Source organism: Protomyctophum bolini (assembly GCF_963924005.1).
Source record: "Protomyctophum bolini genome assembly, chromosome: 8".
NCBI classification, from domain to species: domain Eukaryota; kingdom Metazoa; phylum Chordata; class Actinopteri; order Myctophiformes; family Myctophidae; genus Protomyctophum; species Protomyctophum bolini.
Window position 1 is genome coordinate 27,044,048 of NC_137869.1, and position 26,812 is coordinate 27,070,859.

The window sequence follows — 26,812 nt, forward strand, 5'->3', positions numbered from 1 at the left end:
TATAGACATATTTCCTATTCATCCACATATATGAACCTGAATATGGCATATATGCAGCATAGGCTATATTCTGCATATACTGTCATATATTGGCATATGTCAATACATTTAATATAAAACCATGGCACCACCATTAGTCTTTTCATTTTGTGCACCCCCTAGAAGGCACTCGCGCGCCACAGTTTGGGAACCACTGGGCTAGGCAGCCTATCGCAATTATTTTTGCATAATCAATTGTTTCCATATTGAGAAATGTCCATACATTTTCTAAAATAACATCTACAAGTTTACAACACGTCAAATAGATTTCTGCGATTTTGTACATTGTTTTGGAAAGAAAATAATTAAATGTAATTTATCATATTTGCCCTGTGCAAGTTGTGATTACGAAGCCTTAAGCCCTAACCACACCAAGGGTCACCATGCAACTCCTTGGGTCCAAACGGTTGCAAGGAGTTAACGCTAAAACCGTCTCGACCCTTTGGTGTGGTTTGGGCCATTGAATTCCATGCATTGAATCACTAGGGTCAACGTGCCTATCACAGCGCAGGGACAACGCTAAAACAGTCTTGACCCTTTGGTGTGGTTAGGGCTTTAGAGGCAAACATAAATACAAATTGTAATGTTCAATGCAGAAAAATGATTAAATTGTTTAATTGCAATTATTTGTGTGACATTAATCAACTTAAATCGTGACAGCCCTAATGTGGTATTTTGGTTCATGATTGGAAATAAATCCACAAGATTACTAGCCAGTCCATACTAGATAGTCAAGCATTTATAGCAGAAGTTAAGACTATTTTGCTCTTTTACATGACAATTTATTTGTCCATCGAACAGTGATTGGCTGATGAAATTCAGCCATATGTTTTTTTTATAACTATCCAATTAGCTATCTAATTGGTATTTAACAGAAACACCAAACTGGTTGTGTGTGGCAGGTTGCTAAGGCCAATTATGAATTATGAATTATTATAATAATTCCTCAGTACTTTCAGCTAAACTGTCCAAACGCAAGCCCAATCTTTGGTAGCTAATACTGCACTGTTTTGAAATTGAGAAGAAAGCCAAGCTTCCCATTCTGCCAAACAAATGAAATACAGTCAGTGTTGTTAATGACAGAGTGAGGTGTTGAAAAACAGAACATGGAGGCTAGAGGCAACCATTCCTGTAATTAAGTTGGCTTTTAGACATTCAGACCCCCAACAAAAACAAACATTTACAGTGTAGATGTTTTAGTTGTTGCATCACCTGGGCAAACCCACAGGAGTACCTCTTCTTACAAGTATGATAATGAGTAAGACCAGCATGTCTTCCCTGGCTGTTGATGCAGACACGTAATTGTTAGTGACAACAAGAAACTCCTCAAGCTCTTCGTGCGGAAAAAAGGGAATACGACTGCCTCTGCCAGGTCACGTTATACTTGTTCAATTCTGGAACTAAACTGGAGAAACAAGACTCGAATCTACGATGTGTCTCTGTACTGTCTGGAGATGGTCTGACAGAATAATATTAAGCAATGCACAATTGAGATTTTCCAGCTGAAACATCTGTGTATAGTTCTATTGTGTGAAGAATAAAGTGGAACGTCCGCACACGATATAATTCTGCTCCCCATCCTTTTTATTTCAACCTATAAACAAACGTATATACAGTAGGTTGAAATAAAAAGGACAGGAAGCAGAATTAAATTGTGTGCGGACATTCCACTTTTTTCTTCATTTGATCACTTTTTGGGTTCAGCACCATATTTAAAAACTGGGATGTGCACATCGTTTTCCTTCTATTGTGAGCAGAAATGCATCAGTGCTGTGCAAAAGTAAAGTATACTAACAAAAAAAACTTTTTTCAATATAGCCTTATGGAAACCTAATCCACAACACTATATATACACAAATTACTTGAAAATAAAATGATCCTGGGCACTGTCTTAGACACTACTTTACAATTCTCTCTTTATGAAGCGTGTATGGTAGTAGGCACATTTAAGGGTTTTCTGCCTCGTTTCTAGTTCTGGGAGACTTTCGGTTTTCATCAATAGATTACACAAATGCCATTTAAAATACTGAAATGTACTTGCTGCTGACTAAACTATTAGCCACCAATATAAGCCTTTACAGAGCAAGAGCTACCACTGATCATTAGCATGAACAAAACTAAACAACGAAGGCCTCTTCTATGTGATGTCTGGAAGTAATTAAACAAGTCTTAATCCTTATTACAAGATCTTAAGTTGTTGAAATAAAAATATCACATGAAGTCAAATAAATAGCAAAAATGTCATGACTGTACAAAATATATTACATGGAATAAAAGTATATTCACAATATGTAATACTATACAAATCTGGTAAAAAATGTGAACACTTTCCTGCAGGTAACCAAAAATGCCATTTACAAGTTTTCAGTCCACTGTACAGTGCCAAAAAATTTGTGTATTTTAGAGGTACAGTTTGGTTTAGAGAGGAAATACAATCTGGGAATCTGCATGGAAAGATCTGTACAGTCCTCCTGACCTCATGTATAAAAACTACAGAGTGAAATCCTCAGTGATAATTGAGAACTTTGTAACTCCAAATGGCCCATTATGGATCCATTTGGTTAGATTTCTATCCTCGGAGATAAATTAACAATAAGGATTTTACTGTCACAGCACGGTCATATCTCTGACTCGTCGTTGATGAACCCGAGACCATCTAGACTTGAAATGTTGGCCATAGGTGTGAAGTGGTGTTCCCCATTCCTTTTGAAATCCACAGTGGTGTGATTATTGTTTGCAGTGCAAGTGCTGGCAGGAGCGGTCCTCAGGGGCTTACCTGCTTGAGTTCTGTTCTGAATGTGCGTGTACTCAACGGACGGCCTCTGCACCTGGGTTTTACTGGGAAAACCCAAACGTTCTCTGCAGCGCCCCCACGCCAAGATGCCAATGAGCGACAGGGACAGTAGCGTCAAGAGAGCCACGGCCACCTTAAGACCCACCGTCCTGTCATTCTCCCTGTGAGTCTCGGGAGGCAGAGGTTCCTCTGTCCCGACCTCTGGGATGAGCCCCGGTGCAGTTGCTGTGGGCGGACCATCCGTAGGACTAGGATCTGTGGAATTTGTCACCCCACTGCCAACTGTGCTGCTCTCCCCTTGTCCACCATCAGACGCACGGGGCTGTAAATGATACAGCGCCACAGTCCTGTTGTATCCTCTCTTGTTGACCTGCTCTACGGAATCACAGGCGTACACGCCGGCATCCGATTCCGAGGCGTTTAGAATGAGGAGGCGTCCACCATAGATGTAGTATTTGCTGTCAGAGAGCAGTGTTTGGTCTGACAAACGCCAGTGGACCTGCGCCAGGTTGGAGTCAGGCTGGCAAAGCAGCTGAACATTGTTCCCCGGAACCAGGGTGACGTCTTCAGCTCCTACTGGCTCTGGAGTATGTACACATACACACAACACACACACACAGAGTTAGCCTCAGCTCTGTGTTGACAGACAAAATTTGCTTCATAAAAATGGTCAAATGTAAAATCAAACCAATCCAATATTGTACATTGCTGTGAATATACCTGGATGAGGACACTGTGAAACGTCCCCCTTCTTTAGACTCTGAATGGCGGTGTCAGGGGAAGAGGTCAAGCTGGATACTTGACGGCAATGGTTGGAGGAGGAGTCCCAGGCACAGTAAGGGTCTCTGGCCAGGACACAGTCCACACAGGAGTCATAGCGACTGCAGTTACTGACTGGCATCTGAACGGCACCAAACTCTGAACCTGCATACAGCTGCCCCTATATGTTCACACACACCCCCAAGCCAAATTATTATTATTTAGCTTTTCATATCACTTTTTCTTTGGTTACAGGAGTGCTACTGGTATCCCTCCAACCACCAATCTACTGGTGCTCATGGAAGGGAATAATGTTCAGTAGACAGGGGTAATTATGTCAAAAAGGCATTAAAATGTTGGCTTGCGCCTTCTTCAGGGTTTAATTCAGTGTGATAGAATGTTAGTTCGAGCTCGGTTGTATTCAACTGGGAGTGCTGTGCTTAGGGCTTGAATGTCATGTGTTATAAAACCTTGGCCAAAATAAACACCAGCAAATGGCAGTGCAATGACTTGGCATTGATCTCTAGGTAAATGATTACGCTGGTATCACGCTCATATCACACATGAATGACAGTTCTTTGCTTCCTATAAAAACATGCCTGACATGAATAAGCTAAGCTTGGATCAACACATTATGCACTGCAGTAGCGTTTATTGGTCACCTTGCTGGAAGAAAGGCGCAGAGTCCCGACAGGCTTAGGATCCTCATACAGCTGTATCTCTTCAATAATGAACATCTCCCCAGCGTAGTTTACGGCCTTCTGAATGTAGCCATTTTCTATCAGGAGACAATAACACAAAAGGACACAGTGTTGACAGGAGTCCCCCATACTCCAGTACTTTTTTCCCCGATACAACAATTATCTTCACAGAAAGTAGCAGATCTACAACAATACTACGCTTCATGTCGTAAGTTCGTAACCCATTGTGAGCTCGTTAATAGCAGCTGTATAGTATTTTCAGCGAACGTCCACCCCAGAATAGGGGTCAAGAACTAACCACAGAAATAGTAATCCCTCTTAACACCAACTCACCAATGTAGTGGAAATAAGGGTGTTCCTACTCAACCAGAACATGGAAATGCTAATAATTACTAGATTGTATGTATAGTTCTAAATGTAGAAGTGAGGATGACAAGGCCCCACTCCCATTTGCAACCTATTTGCATCAAATAATAGATAATGAAAATCAGGACAATTGAAACTTGCCTTGTAAGTAACTTGACTTGAATTACTTGACATAAAACAGCCCTTGATAAGAGTAATACCGGGTAGTTGAACTTTTTATTTTATTTTTATGGAACCTTTCATCCATAATATTTTATCATCCAAACTTTTGAGGAAGCTGATGCTGCTACCTACCTGCTGCGAAAAGTGGAACTGCAGCGTCATGTGCGTAATGTGCGTCATCCCAGGAGGCTTAACTTCCGCTCACTCGAGCCATTGAGTTATTGAGGGGGGGGCTAATGCTCCGGTTCGGTCTCTATCCTTTTATTACTCTATGGTATGTGACAATATACACTGTGAACATAAAATGCATCAAAGGTAAGGATGATACTGTACGTGTGCCAACTCACAATATTTACCTGTGCCGATGAACATGACAGGGTATCTCTCTCCATCTAGTGCCAACACACTATCCACTACGATCCGAGTCAACAAGGGCCCCTTTTTCACCAACAGTGGGCCCCCTGTGAGTGGCCGAATAATCTCGTCCATGAGGGGCCGGTCTCTGATGAACTGCAGTGTTTTGTCAGGAAGGTCCAGAGAGCGTTCCATCCCCAGCTTTCGAGAAATGTCATTGATGCACTGGAATACAAGATGGATGTATTGAACTCTGCTCTGCTAATGCAATCGTTCTCAAAGAGGGGTACAAGAGTTCTTGAGGTTTCTTGAGGTTTCCAGCAGGGTCCCCAGCTAAATGAGGACAACACTTAAACCCTGTTTTATTTTTCGGCTATTAAAAAATAGCCGTAACAATATGTTGCAATGTGACACGTTGTGAGCTTATAGATCTGCCAATATCGACAAATCTGTGACGGGGGTCCCTGCCACGAAATCCTCGACCAACAATTGTCCAATTGTCAGGTCCTTAAAATGAAAAACTTTGAGAATAACAGTGCTAAGAACTAATACTATGCACAATCCAGCACAGTGTAGGACAGTGAAAGTGATGGCATTTACTATTTACAGAGGGTATGACATGGGATACACATGAATTTGACCTGACAAGTTCTCTGTATTTAGCTAGTCCGTTACTAGGCCAACCAGCAGACTGACCAATACTAAAACTCCATCCCCACAGGGCAACAATCATGCAACTACAACACTGTCGCAACTACAACACTGTCGCAACTACAATACTGCCCGTGGGACTAGGCTCCACCCAGCCAGAAATGGACCCAAACAGCACCTATACATGCATGCATGTCAATTCGTTTACACTCAAGACTTAAATTAACAGTGAGGAATTTACTATGTACGATATAAATGATATTGTCACCGTCAGGCAGAAACCTTGTATCTCCATATTTCAACGTTTTGTTTTAGTTGTTTTGCCTGGACTGAATTTGCTACTTCTCTAGTAGCGACCGTAAAGACGACCTTAGAATCTACACTTTTTCATGAATGCCCTTCTTCATCAAATAGACTAGTGTCACACGAAAGTAGCAAAAGTCTACAAGCTCACAACAAAACATGTTCAAGTGAAAGTGGTTAAGTCTGTATTATCAAGAGCTTGTGACTAAAATAATAACTACATTGAATCCATTGGAACACAGGTTATTTTGTGCATTTCCTGAAAAGTCACGGTTTTGGACATGCAAAAGGTTTCCTCCACCCGAGAGCGAAGATATTTATAATTCAACCAACAAAAGGATCTTGACTCACAGCTCCTGGTCTGGGGACGGGCAGCTCACCGCTGTACATCACCCACTTGACATGAGACGTCTCCACGGTGACGGGCGTCTTGAACTTCCCCTCGTTGAAAACCTCCCCGATGGCAGACACGCTGTACGCACACACTGCAGATATGTCCGACGAGCTCCTGGCAAATCCAAACCACGTAAAAGATCATCAGTGAAATCAGTCAATCTGCCAGACATCCAGATCACTCCTTTCGTCAAGTCAAAGACACTAAATCAAATTGTGGATCTTTGAAGAAATCATCACATCGATCAACATCACGTCAAAATGCAATACCGTATTATATTGTATACTAGCAAAACTAAAACGGATAATTATACACAGATAAGTACGACTTTTCATCTTTATATATATATAGATATATATTCATGTCCTGATTTTCAATTTATTTATTTTGAACCCATTAAGACCTGAGGCAGATTCTGAAAAGGCCTTCTAAATCAGTAGTTCTCACACTTGCAGCACGAAGCTTGTACTGTAGATCTGCAGTGTTTTTAATAACACAAATATCAAAAATGGCACATAATGCTTTCCCGGTTTAGGAAAAAATATATTTTGCAACAAGCCAGGTTAAAGTATGAATACTTTTCCTTATTGGTCACCATATCAGTAACATCCAACCCTACATGACCTATAGAAGCACATGACGTACGACTGAGGTGCAAAGACTGCATAGAAGACGCTCTGGTTCCAGTTGTGGTGTCTGAGCAGGAACACATCCTGGACGAGGGAGGGCAGGCTGGGCTCAGGGAGGGAGCAGTCCAGGCGAGCCTTCAGGAACGAAGTCCATTTCCTCTGCAGCGTCCGCTGGCCTCCCATATCCCCCTAAACACAACCGCGCACACACATAGTATAAAGAGAGACAACTTAGTCATGTGAATTTGTGCTGCTGCCCAGATATCAAACAGTTAAAAGAAATGCAGTAGACAGACACAGTAAAGTCAAACACAAGCTTTATTTTTAACAATATATTTTTTTTAATCAAATATAATACTCATGGCTTGGCCAATAAGTTACATTTTAGTTACATATAATAAACTATACTATTTGGAGATGGCCAAATATGCTCTATAATCTACAAACTGTGGGACGGCATTGGTGGCTCTTTCTATAACTCTGGTCTCTAAAAAATAAAAAAATAAAAACAAAGGTCACCTTGCAGACACGCGCCACTCGTGACACCATGAGTTTACTGTAGAAGTCGTACTCCATGGCATTCTCGGTGAAGAACAAGTAGACTTTATCGTCATCACCATTACGACTGCCAACGCTCTCAGGCACAACGTCCATATAGATGAAGTTGGGCTCTGTATTCGGACAATATGAAATAGCACACAGGTACTACCGTAAGTTGCTGTCCGGCAGAAACGTTTTATCTCCACAAAGTCCACATTCTAACTTTTTTTTCTCGTAAATTAACACCCTACTTCAATCATACTGCTACAGTTTTGGACACATGAGGTTTCCACCTGACAAGAGATTATATCATATCATTACCATCAACGTCCCATGCAAATAGAGAACACAGTATGCCATCTTCTGTATCATTAATTCGTGTTACTGACACAGCAGCCCATGTGAAGTGCAGTATATTACACATATGAACAAAATTGCCACTACTGTACTTCCAGAGCTACTACTACAGCCCAGAGCTCTCACCGTTAAGCCAAGAGCTCTTGAACTCAGTCCGGAGAGATGAGGCAGAGCTGCGCAGAACTACAGGTTCAGAGCCCAAGAAGTTGATTGCTGTAGCAGAATACAGGTCATTTCCTGTTGGACAGGAAAACGGAGACAAGAGTCAGAATAACTGGAAATCCATTACTCTCGTTCTGTTAAGTAAGAGGACACTATTACGGTGGCTACTAACGGAGCTAAGCAACTTTCTCTCCTGTCTGATCAATATTGAGAAAGTATTTGATAACTGAATACATGTATATTATGCTTATCATGCAATGCCCTGTTACATGATTCATGAGTGATGAGCCTCTCATGCATCTACTTTGTCGGTAGTCCTGTGATAATCACGAGACCCAACAAGTTCCCTGTGTGCACATCATATGAGGCAGTCAAGTGTTTTAAATTTTGACATACTAGCAATAGTAAATACTTCAAATTAAAAAAATCCTTTGGACAGTTGTGTTTTTGCCTTGTCTGTATTAAATTGATCTTTTCATTTAGGTCCATTGGTGAAGTTTGCACACTGAACAGTATTGTACATTGTCTTTTGTTCCCTTTGTAGTGGGAAGATAACCAGGAAGAGACACTCACCAACCATGAGGGAGGAGTATCTTTGGAAAGGATCAAAGGGACACTTCCCTTTCCCCTCCTCCAGCTTGCCCTCCATAGTCAACTGTCCATCAGAATATGTCTGTCAGGGGAGAAACAGGAGAGTAAAGCCTAAATCAACTGTCCATCTGAGAATATATGTCTGTCGGGTGGGGGGGGGCATAGGAGAGTAAAGAGTGCAACAATGTGTTTAAAACCTAGTCCACACAAATGTTTTCCATTTGCAGGACATTTCAGCGGTCTGAATTGGGTTTACAGTTTGAATGTGAACCCCAACGAATCATATAAGGGGAGTGGCACAGCACGAATTAACAGACATGACCCGGCAGGTGTTTAGTACCCTGTGACTACTACTTTTCAACTACAGCTAACAAGACAAGTCAAATGTGAGATTAAGTTGGGCCAACAGATAGAAGACATTAAATATTTGTCTCTTCAGCTGTGGAGGGATAGTGAAGAAAGGGAACTTGGAAAGACCTTTCCAGCTGCTAGCGAACTGAAAATCACTCTCGCAATCACGCTACTGATACTTTTCAACCACAGCTGACGAGATGAAGCGGTATTGAGAATAACTTTAGGAAGCGACGCCAAGTGACAGAACACATCCTCATTAGCAATAACTGAAGAAAGACAACATTCTGGGAAACTACAAATCATTTGACAAGACTTTTCCAGCCCGACAGTGAAATTACATGAAACTGGATCATCAACGTTACATTATTGTCTCATTCTAATTAGCAGCCTAACCAGTAAGTCTCCTGAGGGCAAGGTTGTGTGCACGCATCCGCCTGGGTTACAGCAGACTGCTGGGCGAGCACTGGCGCTTTGGCATGGGGGGGTCAGATCAACATATGGAATGAATTCTGTACTGGCCATAATATGGAGCGTGTCTTGAGTATGGAGATCCAAGTGTGGTAGTCTTGAGTGTACAGGTTTGATGAGGGCCCAGTTAGGCCGGGCCTTAATCTTCAGGCCTGATGAGAACTCTAGTGTAGCAGCGGGGACAGTGTCTTGAGTGTACAGGGTTTGATGAGGGCCCAGGTAGGGCCGGGCCTTAATTTTCGGGGCTGTTGAGGGCTAGTTTACGCCGGCTGCCAGGTGCGGCTGCACTAATAACTTTAGTTAGGCAGGCCCATCTAGAGTTTAAATGGACAGGTAAAAAGGGAGAGTCAAAAGGGAGACATCGAAGAGGAAGGATGGATGGATGGGGAAGGATCAACAAATGGAATGTCAAAACAGGTCAACTCCATATATGGCGATCTAAGGGTTTGAGGTTTTGAGTTGATGGCCAATATTGATGACATCAGGGATCTCCATATATGGGCATTCCCATATATGAGCTTCTTGCTGCGAGAGTGAGGTCTAGCCAACACCAACTCGGGATTCCTGGATCGCTGCCCTCCACAAATTCCTATCCAACATCAGGTTCTTGAGCTCTGCAGTGTTGTCAGCCAAGCTGTCGCGCCGCAGCATGTCTACATAGGTGGTACGCTTCTTTCCCCTCCTGGCTTTGCCCTGGGTTGGCTCCCATAGGGTCAATTTACTTGCCTCAAGTTCTGGGTGCCTGACGCAGTGCCCTGCCAGCCTCATCCTTCTCTCTCTGACTATATATATATGAGCTTAATATTGATGACATCAGCGATCGTTTCATGATGTCACGAGGCATGACCTGGGATGACCAACAACCGACGGGAATTGCACGTTTTCATAGTAAATGCAACCTGCAGTCGCAACAAGACGTGGTTCAGGTTTCCACCATCAGCCTTTGAAAACAACAAAGTACTAGCCTGGAAACCAGACGAATCTGCCACAGGGAAAAACAATCCCTGGGGAGATTGGTCTCCTCAGTTTGAATGACATTTCGCTCACCCCATAGTTGTGGGTGCCCATTCAGAGCCCACTATTCAAAGTGAGACTTTTTTGCTTTGACGTTGGAATCTGTTTGTACCCGGCCCGCCCCTTGGAAATAAATCCTCCAGTGATATAAATCTAGCCATGCCAGGCTAGCCAAGTACATTTCATACCAAAATGTTTGTCCAGTTGGCCTAAGTTATACTTACTAATTTGTGAGATTGCAAATTGCAATGCATTGAATTGTTAGCATGGAAAGGAAGAGTCAGGGGAGAGTGATTGTGCAATATATATAATCTGTGAGAAATTAATATGCCACTTGTTGATCAGTTAAAATATATTATTTCCATTAAAATCACATTCATGTGAAGTGAGGAGCGCCCATATTTTTGGGGACATGTTCTCATGTCTGTGAAAAATGAACTAAATGTATTACAAGATGTATATATCAGCGAGATGACATCTTACGTCATCATTTACTACCCTAAACAATTAAAGTCCATAGACTTGGCTGCCATATGACAATTTCAGAAAGCCATGCATTGGACCCCTCAACAAATAATTGTTAAAGGGTAAACTGCAGCCTGTTATTTGACCTAGTGTTACTGTCTACTAGCAGAACAAATGAGAGCAAGTGTCAAATGAGAGCAAGTGTCACTGAAGTATGCCACTAGCCTAGTTCATTGTGAATATGCAGCCACACGCAACTGTCAAGTCACATGACAGGAAAGACAAACACCACCATCTCATCTATTCTTGCAGATACATACTGTACAAATAGCATTCAGTCTCCTCCACTCTGGCTTACATGTCAATACTTACCATGTAATCACAGGTGGGGCTGAAAGCGTTTGTCCCGCACACATACATTGTGCTGTCATTCAGTGTGTGCAGGGTCCTAATGTAGTTACGGCATTCCACCTGCAAAGGGATACAGCAGGTTGAATGCAGAGGCCCAGGGTTTGTTAGTTCAGCCACGAACATAAAACACGCACAGAAAGACATGCATGTTGGAGACCCCTGGTCAAGGTTGTGTGTATTGCATTTCTTTTTATCATGCCTTTATTTGGACATGCGGTACAGTAACAGACTGCAAGCAAAGGAACTTCAAAGATTCTGTGTACAAAAGGGGGGTTTAAAAAGATACTCCCACATAAATGATTTACAAATGTACCAAGATAAATTGCATGGGGAGTATATCGTTTTAACTTAACAAAAAGGCTGTATAATCCTTACACTACAAGAATGACTAGACACATTTTGGGGTGTGTGTGTGTAAACTTTGTTTTTGGGTAAATTATTTCACAAACCTCAGCATGTTTTCCCTTGTATGTGCACTCCCTCTGTTTCTCCTCGGTAACTCGCCAATAAACCTGCCATAAACAGAAGACAGGCTTCTTGTCAAAGCATGCTGAATTAGCATCACAACCCATAGCTAGAGGACAGCCTAGCTGTAACCTGTTTGTTGAATATGCTGTTTGCCTATTAACATATAGGGCCAACAACAAGGCCAGTTAATGCAAAAATGGAGTGTATACTACCTGTATATACGCTCAGGGCATGTGGTCGCAACGGGTTCCTAACGCCAAATAAAATGGGTTCAGATTTGTGCCAAGTCTCCTGAGGAGGAACAAAACACGATATACCCCAGCGGGTTTCCCAAACTTTTCCATGCCATGGCATGGCCCCCGAAATATCCATAGCCTCTGGCTGCAAAATGGTTTAAAAAATAGCAAAAGCAGCTTGTAGATCGAGCTTGTAGATAAAGAGTTGTGCCATCTCGCTTCACTCCATCAGCCCACAAACATAAATTTGACATAATAATCCGACCTAATCTGACTGATTATTTCAACATAATCTGTCAGACATTTTGTCATTTCTTGGCAACAGACAGTGTACAAAGTGTGTGCCATTTATTTCCATTAATTAATTGCCATCTGCTTGTGTTTGTTGTCGCTAAAGAGTTTTATATGTGTACTGACGGATGAGACGCTAGACTAGATTGTTATTCTCTGACGTCGTGTCGTGAACAGCAAAGAGGGACTAGTATACAGATGGCATGTACTGTATGCAGGAGGATTATCGCACAGCCAACCTTTCTTCAATACAGTATACAATTACAGTGGGAACGAAGTCATTTTGTACAAAATGGGCCACTCCTGAAAACTTTGGAAGCCAATCAGGATGAAATATGAAAAATCTGAAACATTTGCATGACTACAGACTACAGAGATCACCGATTTGCATCGGTAGGGGAAATATAAAAAATAATATTTGGCAGAAATCGGCCGATATGAAATCTTTGAGGCAAAGATTCTGTTCTGGCCTCCAAGGAGTGTGCATGCACAGTTTTGCGTTGATCGGTCCAACGCGCGCGCACACACACACACACACACACACACACGGAGGGACGAAAACATAGTCTCTGCCACACCTCGGCCTGGCAGGCGAAAATGGCAGATCTACAAGTGTATAGGGCTTAAGTGTTTAACAATAAATTGTTCTGTGGCATGTTGTAATGCTGTTGTACAGGCCATGGTGGGTAAATCCACTTACTGCAGCTTTTTTATCAGTAATGTTGTTGATATTCAGGGCGTATATTGCTTCTCTGGCCCCAAGAAGCAGCACACCCAAATCCTCTCTCATGAGCATGGTGGAGTAGTTCCAGACCCCCTCCTCTCTGAATATCTTCAACTCGTCTAAAAAGAGGAGATGAATCAGATGCGTTAACATTAACAACACGGTAGTTTGTGTGTCTATCTATTCCCTGTGATGCCAATATGCCGCTGTGAGGGAGGGGTACTTACCGGGGTAGGCAACCGTCTTTCGTGGAATGCAGTAGTGAGTGTAGGACAGGGGAAGAAGCAATCCACACAGAATGCTCAAGGCATACAAAGGAGACATGGCTTAGAGTCCAGATGTGTCAGAGTGTGGGCGAGCTTCACAGTCCTGCTCTGACACCAGACCACAATACATCCAATCAGCTGGTTGATTGACGATTTAGTGCAGAAGTGCTGACTGACTGGCTAACTGTTGGCCTTTTCACACAGCAGTGATATCACTGCATTGGATATGTATATACCACGCTGGTTCATGCCTCTTCATATGAAATTCATGAATATGTAACCAGGTTAATCCCCTGACACAGGTCAGCTCGGTTCAGTCCAATTTGGTTGAGCAAATTGTAAAAGCACAGTGGGTACTAGGTAGGGAACCTGCTTGGCTGTTGGCTATGTTGGTGTTAGCCTCCAACACAGTATTAAAGAGCTGCTGCTGTCTTCTCGTGAAGGTGGTAAAGAAGCCATGCTACCACAGTTACCGGCTAAAGATGTTGGAGGAGAGCTCTGTCATGCTGGTCCACAGGTTTCTGTAAGAAATACAAACACACAACAACAGAGGATGAGATGCGAGGACCAGGGAGCAACAAAGTGACACAAGTAAGTTAGACAGTGGCAACTTGGTGGCACTGTGCATTGTGTGCAACAGACCTTTTAGATTGCTTCCTGATTTTTGAAGAGAACGTTTATCAAATCATGCCGATGATGGGGCAGCTGGCTATTGTTTCATATCCGCTTATCAACAGATAAACCTCACAACATATGTCACGCACGCACGCACACACAAAAACTTCTGCTGTGAGCTTCACTCAGGAAACCCGTGTCTAGATGTCAAATCCAGTAATGAGTATACTTCTGCTCAGATCTACCACACATCCCAAACTCACTTCCTTCCCCACACTCTCTCTCTCTCTCTCTCTCTCTTCCTGCCCTCATCCCTGGTGAGGACCTGCTTCCTTCAGGCTCAGTGGGATACAAGCAGCTGATAGGAGGTGCTCAAGTTTGGGCATGCAGATGCAGATAGACTGTGTTGATAATACATGACTTCAACCCACCCCCACAGGATTTAGTCTAAATTGAGACTTAGCACACTGTGGGCTTAGAATCACTCTGTTGTGGCTTGAATCTCCCTGTTATAACTATACTGGAGCTTGGCACCATTCATTCATAATACAGCGAGCACACGCACAATAACCCAGAAGGTTTGCGTGTGATGAGACTCGGAACATAAAACACTACTCCAGGATAGTCACAGCAGTACGCAAACATATGCAACCCCCACCAACAGTATTCAACCCTTATTCACAAGTCAGAAGGAAATGTGTATGCAGCGTGAGCGTCATCGTCCACAGAGTGCTTACCTGTTGTCTAGGCGTGCCCCCCAGATACACAACACCCAACTGTTGTCCAGAGAGAGCTCTTAGAGAGAGCTTTTAGAAAACGGTCACAATTTTCTAAAACTACCGTCTCCACCTAACTGTCATGCTCCTTCCTTGTTGTTAACTTGACACGGTGGGACGAGCCAGTACATGTAAGGAGCTGCTCATCTGTTGTCACAGTGGAGATGTTTTACATACTCTACTCCTCAGGCTCTTGGGAAGGGGGTGGGGCAGGGCGGGGGCTGCCGTAGCTATAGGTTGAGTACTACAGCTGGTTGGGATGACTGGAGGTTGTTATTCATGGTGTTTGACAGATTGTTTGAAACTGCGTCGACAGGCAGGTATTTCTACAATAATAGCACGGAACACTGCAGTTGCGCCTCCTTTTTTTAACTCCTGCGTTTTCCTAGGCTCACGCTTGCATGCGTATATATGTAATGTGCTGCCGGCGAGCCATAGCTGAGAGGTTTTACTGGGTTTTTACTGAGGTTTTTTTTCCTGACGAGGAACAAAGTTGCACAGTCTGTAAACTTTTACAACCACGTTATGTTAAGAGCAGAGGTTCTCAGTTCTCAATCTGCTTTCTCTTGAGGACATAATGTCGTTCCCGCTCTGTGGACACTATATCTTTGATGTGCTTTTACTTTGAAATAACTCCTGCAACACCGCGAACATGATACATCAACACACAGAGGCAGACAGACAATCTCTCGCACTATAACCTGCACAAGCATCAATGCATGCACCCACATGCATGCACAGGCGCGCACACATGCCTGTGCACACACACGCCTGTGCACACACACAACACACACACACACAAAAAAAATTATGTCATTAGCCTTCCAGGGTTAATCTGTGGCTTTCTTTGAGTCCATGCTTGTGTGTAGCTACAATTTGACACCTTAGTTTAAATAATAATCCTTATCCCCATGCATTCCAATGATATACGAAGTATGTGAAAAACACAACTGGGTGAAATCCGATGTTATTTTGAGGTATAGCTAGCAAAACTAGCCTAAGCATAGGCCATTAATACATCCCCAAAGTTATACAAGTATATAAGTTATGATAGTTATAAAGTATCATTTTATGTGCTTTTATTATATACGGTAATGCTTTATTTAAAATTGGACGATCTTCCTCAATTTTAGGTTATATTTATGCAGAAATATAGAACATTGAAAGTGCCTAGTATATTTGTGCCTATAGTCAGACATTAATTAAAAATAAAATATTTAGGACACATTTTCTGTTTTATGATGAACATTTAAAAAAGCCCCTGTTTAGGCCTACACTTGCGTCTCTTAAAAGGTAACTTGTGGTTTCAACCAGCTGGGCGCAAATAGCCATGACAACACTGTTTGACTGTCAACAAAGCTTAAACAAAATGCCAAAATACAAATTACAACTCATGAATTAACATTAACTAATTATAAATCTTCACTAGTATTCAAAGAATAGCAGAAAAGAAGAACAAGTATCCATCTATTCACAATAGTCCACCAAGCATAAAACATAAATAGTCCACCAAGCATAAAACATCAATAATCCACCAAGCATAAAACATCACAAAATTAATATTAACCACACTGTGATTTTTCGTTTTTTTGTGATTTTTTGTTGAAATATTCTGATAGTAATCATTGCTATCTAGAGTTTACAGGGGTCTCTCCAGAGACCCCTGTAAGACCAGCTGCATACAATACAAAACTAGAAATGCACTCTGTCGAGCTGCCAACTTGCGCATTGCACACAAGTATGCCATGTATGGCCTACTTGTGCGCAAGAAGAGCGTGCCATGAAGTGCGCTCACCACTGCGGGTACGACTGCTGCTCTGAGTCCTAAAGCTCTGCTGCTGTCTAGGTTTGAAATACAGCAGTGGTCAGAGGTCCCTCATTGCCCGGTGGAGTACACCGACATACACACATACCCAGCCGATACATACCCCCTATTGACCTTATACCAATTTAGATTTTTTTAGTTATATCATCGAGAAGAGTGGTTTCTCATTGGCTGGTGGAATGTACAGAGTAATATACCCAGCCGATCGTTGTTCATGTCCCCCGATTGGTCGAGCGACGCCACCAACATACACTTGGTCCCTGTCCCTGATTGGCCGAGCGACGCCACCAACATACACTTGGTCCCTGTCCCTGATTGGCCGAGCGACGCCACCAACATACGCAGCCGATTACAGTACTTGCGTACTTGTGCAACTAACAACAATTGCGCAAGTAACAAGACACCCGGTGACATGTACATATACAAACATACAGCCCTAACATAATTCGTCATTTAGGCCTATACATCACCTTCCAGCATTAATAGACATCACCCCAGTCAACATACCTAGTGCACCAAGAGCAACCCCTTTTCACCACCTCAAAACCTTGTACCCTGCTGTCTGCCCTCCGTGAGGAGTCCATTGAGGAGTGTTAATTGACAGAGGGACAAATGAGTGCCTGAACCTATCATAGCTCCACACAGGGACCCTATATATCACCTACCCGACAGCAGTAATTCTTATGGGCGGTGTCAGACACAATTTTCTTAGCCTGCCTAAGGGTGGACTATTTAAAATGACTTGGCGTAGCCGTAGACATGATACCCATAATCTTCCCTGCCCTTTTGACCAATCTAAAGATCCCAGATTTATACTTTACTGTTTTGTGTCCTAACCAGCTGGTACTACCATATCCTATGATGGTCTCTAAACATCTCTGTAAAAGATCTAAACATACAACTCAGTTCCAGGTCAGGATACCAATTTAATCCAAAAAGGTGATAAACCTCATACAGGATACAGGACAAACAAGTGAAATGGCAAGTGATGAAATAAAATAAATGAGCAGAACATTTTGCGATTGGAATACTATATAACTGCAGATGATGAAGAATGGGTACTCTTGATTAGATGAAATTTGTAATCCAGCTGAAAATGTATTTTCAGTTTAGAGACAGGGAGACTCCTGAACTATCAATATCAGAATATATTTTTATACCCCAAAACAGGTTGTGTTTTAAACAATAAATATATTTATTATATACCTTTAAGCTCATGAACCAACAATATTGTTGTGTTAAACTTAAAATACAAAAACATGCACAGACAAGCACATATGTGTCATTGATAAGAGTCATTAAATCAATAAAGGCGTATTAAAAGTGACAAACCCAAACCGACTTTGTGTGTGACTGCCCCCTCTATTATGGGTGAGTCCCTCTTCAGTAACTGGTCAACCAGAGGGGTGGAATGAGGCGAAAAGTAACTGGCTAAGGCTAACCATTTGGCTTACTAGCTGGCCGGCTATAGTAACTACTAGCTAGCTGGCTGGCTGACTAGTAACTACTCATTTTTCAGTTTTACATATTGCCAATCTGACCAGCTTACTGGCAGATAAGAGCTGTTGAATGGCTGTGGTACAGTCAGTGTTCCATCAGCATGGGGCCTGAACAGGAAACCAGCTGTGGGAGGGTGTTCACCTCTGACACTCGTTGTGTCACTGACGCTGTTGTGAAATATACGCTGGAAAACACACCCCAGTTCAGCAGTAGGTTATGTTTTTACTAGCTCAGATCACTAAAATAAATCATTATTTTATCTCAACAATAATAGTTTGCCATCTTTTGTTTTGACTTGGCAAGAGATTTCTAATTAGCTGTAATAATAAAAGAAGCGTACAATAACCTGCTGTGTTTATGGTTCTTAAGCCGACTAGGGCCGACGACTAGGTACTTTATCCAATTAACTACTAATAGGCCAGGAATTCTGAGAGCAGATAACAAATATCTGCTCTGACAAATTATCATCATCTGTAGCATGTGCAATATAAGAACACACCCACACACACACACACACACACACACACAGGCAAGTCTATGCAGGATCAGGAACACAAAGGGAAAGATTTTACACCCCAAAAACTCCTTCTGGGTAGTGACATGTTCACTGACAGATTGGACACACCCAAATGGAAACAGGACGGTGTTCGGAAAAACACATTCACATAGGCAATATTGATATTATATCAATATCAAGATGTTTGCTTAAAAATATTGATATTTGGCCCAACCCTAATTCTCAATTACACACAATTACAACTGAAATGATTGCGACTGAGTCATTCAACTAGGTAAAGCTAATTCAATAGCCACTCAAGAGTACTGGTGTTATTTGTCCTGGTGTGTCAGGAACAGGTACGGAGACAAGGAAGTGATATCATTATTTATTATGACACAAATGCTTTAACATTAGAATTAAATGTATGTGAGATCTCTATAAACTGAACGCACAAGCTACAAGCTTCACCAGGAGGGATATAAAACACCTTTATGGTTATCTAATGTGTTCAATTGTACAAAAGACAGAAATGTCCAAAACCGTAAGCCTATATGTTACTTCTGTATAGTGTATACAAGCCTTGAAAAATAATTATGAAAAAAGTCAATTAAATAATGTCTCAACAAAAAGTTCTCTTTCAATAATCCAATGACCATCAAAGCCCACATAAAAATATTACATTATAAAAACACTTCTACATCGGTGTGCTCATATAGCATAAGGAACACCCGATCTAAATAAATCTCTTGCACACGAGTGTAGCTAACACGAACTGTATACTGACACCATCTGAGATCACTGGGGGCAAGTATATCATGTGTGGCCTTGCACTGAGTGGTGTACATTGACATTGACACCATGTGACCCTGCAGAGTGTAATCCAGCTAAAATTGTCCAGTTCTCCGGTCAAACAGACACCACTTGGCAGTTGGCATTATGAAAGTTATGCATCATGTGTTATTCCAGTGGTTCTCAAGCTTTTCAGGCCGTGAACCCTAAAATAATTATATATGAAGTTGAACTGGGGACCCCCAAAAATAATCATATATTTGAACTGGGGTCTGGGCAGGAAAATCATTGTTAAGGAATGGAAGTCTGAGGTTTTACCTCCAGCACATGTATGGTTCACTCAGCTCGGTATTGTGGCTGCTTTGGAGAGGTTATCCTTTAAGAATAATCAGTTGGATAAATATGATCTGAAGTGGGACGTGTTCCTCAGTCATGTTGCAGGTCCCTTGGTGTGATCCATGGTCAGGCAATGCCCTCTTGATTGTTTATTGTATTACTACACATTATGATACGGTTGATGATGCTGCGTTTGGTCGTGTAAATATATATTTTTTTAATTTGTTTATCTTATCTATCTTGTCTGTCCATGAATACGTACTCTGCTGTTGTTGCTTGTGTTTGTATTTTAGGTTTTCTGTTTTATGGGTTTGTAAAAAATCTAAAATAAAGTACTGATCATAAAAAAAGAACTGGGGTCTGGGGACCACCTATCCTGACAAACACTTTGTAAGAGTTGAGGCATTACATGTCTGACTTGGTTCCACAGATAAATATTGTGAAAATAGCAGATCTACAAGCTTTCTATGCGTTCTACAATTATGTAGAACGCATAATTTCACACCTTTTCCCCCCTTATTATTTGACAATTTGGCCAATGTTTGACTAGTTATAGTCAGACTATAGTTTGTAATGTTGATTACTTTTGTTTTGATGCTTAATGTTCTTTTTTCAATTACATTTCTTCTTGTTTTTCTTTTTAGGTATTAGTACTTAAATTATCACTTCACTGTCATCTGAGGACACCACCAAACCTGAACCACAGGTTGAGAACCACAGACAGTGCTATTCCACCATAACATTACTGCAGAATAGGGGTTAACATTATCACACAAAGCAATGTTTATAGTGACCAAAATTGTACATTCAGTTACACTGAATCAAAAACAAACTAAAATAAATAAATATCTAAATATTTTAGTGGACTAGTACGTTTTTATTTTACACTAAATATTTGTTTCAAAGAATATAAAAAATCTTACCCTCCCATTTCTGAAGTAGCCTACTTTTCGTTGGTTCTCTCAGTAGCACTACTCTGTACAACAACCTGCCCTGCTAGTTGTTTTTCGGATTAAAACCAAGTCATATGGTCGGTTATTTCACAAAAATTGTTACCACATTTTGCTCCTTTAACTTTAGCACAATCAGCAGTCTTCTTACCACTACTTGGTAAACCCATGGTGGTGTATGCGTTTAGTGGAAGTTAAAGTATACCTTTAACATTGAAGTAGTAGCAGGCTAACATTGGAGTAACATTGGAGTGCCCAATATGTAGTTAGGCTAGTACACACGCATGGTTAAGAACTTGGCTGCTATTAATAGAGTGGGATAGCCTGTAATCTAAGATAAGAGCCCACTGGGAACGTATGGGACGGGTACATAACGTTACTATAGCCTGGCCACCTACAGCCTAGCCTACTCCATAAAGCTTCATGCAAAAGCCGCACTTGCGCTGAGTCTGACCCCTTTTAACAGACGAAGTGACCAGAATAATATCACATGTAAAAGATCAGATTTACTTACCACGTGTTCTGCATTGGAGGGTTCTGAATCTGATCGGCACTGAAGGTCTACATTAGAGATTGTTTGAGGTTGTTTAGTGTCGTGACTAGAGGGTCCGAGCAGGGATTGCACGCTCTGTGCTGCTCCACCTGTAACGTTCGCCTCATATCCTCCTGCTGGGAACGCTAATCGCGATCCGTACGGCTTCACGAGTTGTAGGCAGTACCTGCACGGTCACGTGACGTTTGTTTGTCTATGATTTCGAATTCCCTGTGTTATGATGGTGGTGGAGGTGTACTTCACAAGAAAGGGCTACCCTTTACCCTTCACACTGAATGCAATTACTATGATCATGGGAGGTCAGGGTTTGAGATAGAAAATGTGTCCAGAAAATGAGAAGCAAAGTGTTTTTAATTATACATCAATATGTTTTACAATCTACATTGGCTGGCTAAATTAACCTAGCCCTAGAACGGCTCTTGTTGTTACATACAGTATGTACAGTATTTTTACGAAGTATAATTAAATGATCACAGGCATTCTAGGTCTAAAATTCACCATGCTTCACTTTTCCTTAACCTTAACGACTAAAGATAGGCATGTTACATTTTCAGTTGAAACTATAATAGACTATAATATTATGAAACAGAGGAAGATAGGAAAAAAATATTTGAAGTAAACAATTTTATATAAAAGGCACAAAATCAAGCTGCTGAAAGACAAGTTGCATTGACTCTCTTTAGTTTTAACTGCAATCCATGGTCTGCAAACAAGCAATATGCCATCTAGTGGAAGAAAATGGACATAGGCCTACAGTACAAGAAAGGAAAGGTTAGTCAACTCTTCCTTTAACACATTAACCCTGGTCAAATCATGTATTAAGGTGTGTGTGTGTGTGTGTGTGTGTGTGTGTGTGTGTGTGTGTGTGTGTGTGTGTGTGTGTGTGTGTGTGTGTGTGTGTGAATGGGCACACACACATAGCAAAAATAACTGATACACAAGCTCACAACCTGTCACATTGTGATGCGTATGGAATTTAAATAACATTTGCACTTGCTTCAGGCTGGAGTTCAGGGCTACAGTGAGGGGTTCAGGGTCATGTGTGAACGAGCTCACTCTGCCACCTGTTTATGGCTTTAGGCTCCATTTGGCCTCTTGTCTCCTGGAGGGGCAAGGGGTCTGACGGTTTTTAGAAGGAGGAATGGTCTTCAAAGTGTCCAACTGCATCCCAGGACGTGGAGAAGGCTGTCTGTTGGTATACCGTAAGCCCACTGGATGTGTATTTGCATAGATAGGACTTTCTATGACAATAATTAAATAAAAGAAAAAATAATTTTTCATTAATAAAAGCAGACAGTTTATATAACAATTAAATGTAACATTATATTATTTATCTTGCCTCCATTATAAAAACTAATAATGTATGCTATTGCTATTAATGCTATTTGTTTAAAATTGGTTTTCATCTTTTAAACACTTAAACCATAGTTGACCTACCCCAAGGCTCTATTCTAGGTATGATATTATTATTATTATTATTATTATTATTATTATTATTATTTATGATATTATTTATCCACACTTTTCCCGGGCTGTGTGTGCTCCAGTTCCTGTTGATTTAATTGGATATCAATGGTCATCTGACCAGTTTCATTGGCTTTCATTGGATCAAATCGACAGGAACTGGAGCACACACAGCCCAGGAAAAGTGTGGATAGATCTACAAGCTCATAACCTCAGAGACCACAGGCGTTTCATTTTCACAAGCTCACAGCATGTCACAATGCAAATCATTGTGAGATTGCTATTTTCCCCTATTGTTCGCCCTCAGAATAGGGATGCTAGTGCTCATGTGGTTAATATTGATGTATTTATTTATGAAACACAGTTTAATCTCAAATTAATTGAAACTAAATCGATGAAACGAGTAAAAACAAGATAGAATAAATAGAACAAAACAATTTAAGAGAATACAAAGAAAGGACATCTAAAAAAGGAGATTTTAAGAAGTGATTTGAAAAAAAGAATAGTTATAACTAACTGCACATTCAGCACATAAAACAAGTAATCGTCTATGACTCTATACTATGGGGTACGAGTCTGCAAAGAGTACAGAAGTGAGCCTTTCCTCTAACCACACACAGTCATATAATATCATGTGCCCTACATCTGACCTACTCATGCTGTGCTGTCAAACCACAACACCACTTGTTGTCTCACTATCAGCCATGAGCTGCATGGGCACATTTTCAGAGAAATTATAATCTTCTCCCCCACTCTTTTTCTTACTCTAACTTTCTTACTCTCTTCACTCGCTTTCGCACATTATGAATAATAGGCCATTCAATGTGGCCTCCACCCTGCTAATCGGCCAGGACTATTGCCTATAACATGATTCTACACTTACAGCTTTGCATGCATATGAAATCAAATTTTCTTTTCACTCTATCTCTCTTTGTTTTATTTATTTTATTTGATGTGTGTTGACACACATCTGGAGATCTGTTACCTGATCAAGTCTTTTTTTTGTGGCCTTTTTGCCTTTATTGATAAAGTAAGTGGAGACAGACAGGAAACGAGGAGAGAAAGAGATGGGCACTGGAGTGACATACAGCAAAGTTTGTCAGGATTGGGACTCGATTCACTCAAACCCAAAATGCACTGTCATTCCGGACTGCTAGGCTGGCCAGGGCCGACCATTAAGAGCAAAAATTATATACCTCTGTTTCTGCATCGCCGACGCCGTCTTCTCAGAAAAACACAGAGGATGGCTAAAAGTGCAACCAGGACAAGACTTGATGCCCCCAATATTACCCAGAACCTCCAGTCATAGAGCCAGAGCCCATCTCCATCTGTGGGAGGTGTCATTTCTCTCGTAATTTCTATGGAAAACAGACAACAATATAGCATGACTTACTGGCACACGCGCATGCACACACACACACACACACACACACACACACACACACACACACCTTGCGCCACCCCTTAGCCCTTATCCCTAAACTTATTGGCATTTTTTTTACTATTTTGATACTATTTAGTATATTGACACGTGAGCTTGTACATCGGCTATTTTGAACTATTTTAAAGGGTTTTTCAAAATTGTAAAAAAAAATTGTAAAAAGGTTTAGGGATAAGGGGTAAGATATAGCCCTATAGTATCTTATGACTATAGATGCTTTGATCTCTGTATTAACGTTAATCAAGATTGATCACTGAGTTGTGAAATTATTAGGCGTATGCTTTCATTACAAGCCTGTATTAAAGAATGTATGTGTACATATTCACAAACACACCTTGTTTAGTCGTCATTAAAGTTGTACCTTCCATTTCAATCTTTGCTGTTATTGGGAAAGAATTATTTTCTTGACAAGTGACAAAGCACCCATAGGTTTTTAGTTCTGCTTGGGGGAAAAACAGTGTCATAGGACTTAAAAATATAAATATGTTCATTCAGTCAGAACTATTCTGGGTTTTGTTTTAATAGTCATGATAATGAATAATGATATACTATATTTGGTTACGTCAAAGCTATGTTAAATCCATCTTTGCCCACTACTAGTATTTGTTACCTTCAGGTGTGCTAATACTATTATCTAATATTATCAGTTGTATCGGTCTTGAGAAGTAGGATGTTATCAATATCGGTTAAAAAAAGTAATGATGATGGGCCATGGTGGTCTGCTGGCCCTGCAATATGAGTACTTTTACTTTTAGTACTTTAAGTACATTTTGATGCCAATACTTTTGTACTTTTAAAAGTACATTTTCAATTCTGTACTTTTAGTTGTAACGGAGTAGTTCTAAATTACTACTTTTACTTAAGTAAAACAATTGAGTACTTTTTCCACCACTGTATGCCTATCCGTTGGCCAGGTATAGTAGTGACTCATCACAATCAAAATGGCGAACCCCCCCGAATTTTGCATACCAAAGGTGCGAGGTTTGCATGTCCTATTGGCAGTTTGCTTTTAAATTTAGGGTTAAAAAACTAGATTGCAATAAGACCCACATTGACATGGTTGACATGCTTACTTAGCAAATGCACTGGGTATGAAATATGTACACATAGTATCATACACACAAATACAACATACCTATACCTATACCTTGTGTAGGCATCATGACATTGACATTGAAATGTGTCGTACCTTCCATTGTGCTATCTGGTGTCATGAGAAATAAATGGTACTTTTAGAAATATTTATGTATTTATAGCAAGCCATAAGAGGTAGCACATGAATAATAATGAATTATACTCCGTAACGGCACTACAGCTGTTATTCAGTGAATATACTTACCCAAAATATCTACATGTGTTCCATTGCTGCAGTCTTGAGAAAACCCTGGATACTCTTCTGTGACTTTGCAAAAGTACCATCCACTGTCATTGCGTGCAACATTTGTATGCTTAAATACATCACTCTCCACAGATTTGTCATAGACTTGATGTGTGAGTTTATGAGAGCACTCACAGGTGTTTGATGGTCTAGTAGAGTTAGTAAAACACCAGTTCACTGCAACCCTATCAGCAGGTTTAAAAGTGCAGCTTAGAGTGAGAGTTGAACCAATAGGAACTTGTTCTTTCCTTGGTGGATGAACCACCACAATCAGAGAATTTGGATCTGAATTCACTAAGGCTGATGGAGAGAAGACAGACACACAGACAGATAGACAGACAGAATGAAATACGTTATAGTGGTATTTAATATTGCATTAGATGCTAGAAACAATATGCAATAAAAAATATTTGTATTCCTCCAAAATATTGCTATTACAAATTATCTCGCCATTTTCACAAGACACTTGGTCTGCTCAAAACACATGGTTTCAGGCTCAGTGTTTTCAGCCTCTTATGTTGTTTTATGTCATAAATTAAGGTAACAATAACTTACCTGTTACTAGTGACAGCAGAATTAACCTCTTTACCCAGTTGCCCATCATGTTAAAGGTGACGTTCTCATATTAAAGACTCATCGTGTCTCTGTTACTTTTTCTCTGTCATCTTGAACGTAGAAAGAGGAAACACTGTGGGTGGGAGGGGGGTTTGTCATTTATACTGTGGAGGAATAGAAGACACTAACAAAGTCAGGTCCGGGTTGGCTATGGTGGGGTGTGCAAAAGCAACTGAATACACGTATAAATGCGCTTCCAAATGCAGGTCCATAAGTGTATGCTTGTGCACACGCGCGTGCACATGCACGCACGCACGCATGCGCGCGCACACACACACACACACACACACACACACACACACACACACACACACACACACACACACACACACACACACACACACACCTCTATAGGGAGGTCTAGCACAAGCAAGCTGTCTGTCTGATGATTTTACATTGTGCACATCCTGTCAAAAGATAGATTTTGTAGGTTGACGGAAGATAGACTGAGGTATTCATGAAGGGGCTGACATAATACTGTGTGGGTTCTTTCTGTGGGTTTGGTGCTAAAACACAGTTTCCCTGTAGTCTGTCACTACAGGGAGGGAGCTCACGCTGTAGTTTAGGACTAG

The 26,812-nt window shown here is 41.1% G+C and overlaps 1 protein-coding gene across 4 annotated transcripts; it reads right to left on the reverse strand.

Annotated features, from left to right (window-relative positions):
* Positions 1-414: 414 nt before the first annotated feature.
* Positions 415-21,442, reverse strand: LOC308320381 (semaphorin-4E). 4 transcript variants are annotated; one of them, XM_080770732.1, is made up of 14 exons: positions 21,304-21,442; positions 13,461-14,020; positions 13,210-13,352; positions 11,964-12,026; positions 11,476-11,574; positions 8,785-8,884; positions 8,176-8,286; positions 7,672-7,823; positions 7,169-7,341; positions 6,481-6,637; positions 5,178-5,400; positions 4,255-4,370; positions 3,554-3,773; positions 415-3,415 (listed from the first exon to the last, which is right to left on the reverse strand). In XM_080770732.1, exons 2-14 carry the CDS (start codon positions 13,555-13,557, stop codon positions 2,658-2,660), a joined length of 2,412 nt encoding a protein of 803 aa, XP_080626858.1. In that variant the 5' UTR covers positions 13,558-14,020; positions 21,304-21,442; the 3' UTR covers positions 415-2,657. The 4 variants fall into 4 exon arrangements, with proteins under 4 accessions (XP_080626858.1, XP_080626861.1, XP_080626859.1 ...); XM_080770735.1 differs by having other exon boundaries at positions 13,461-13,995; positions 21,300-21,442; XM_080770733.1 differs by lacking the exon at positions 21,304-21,442 and adding an exon at positions 14,852-14,977.
* Positions 21,443-26,812: the final 5,370 nt, after the last annotated feature.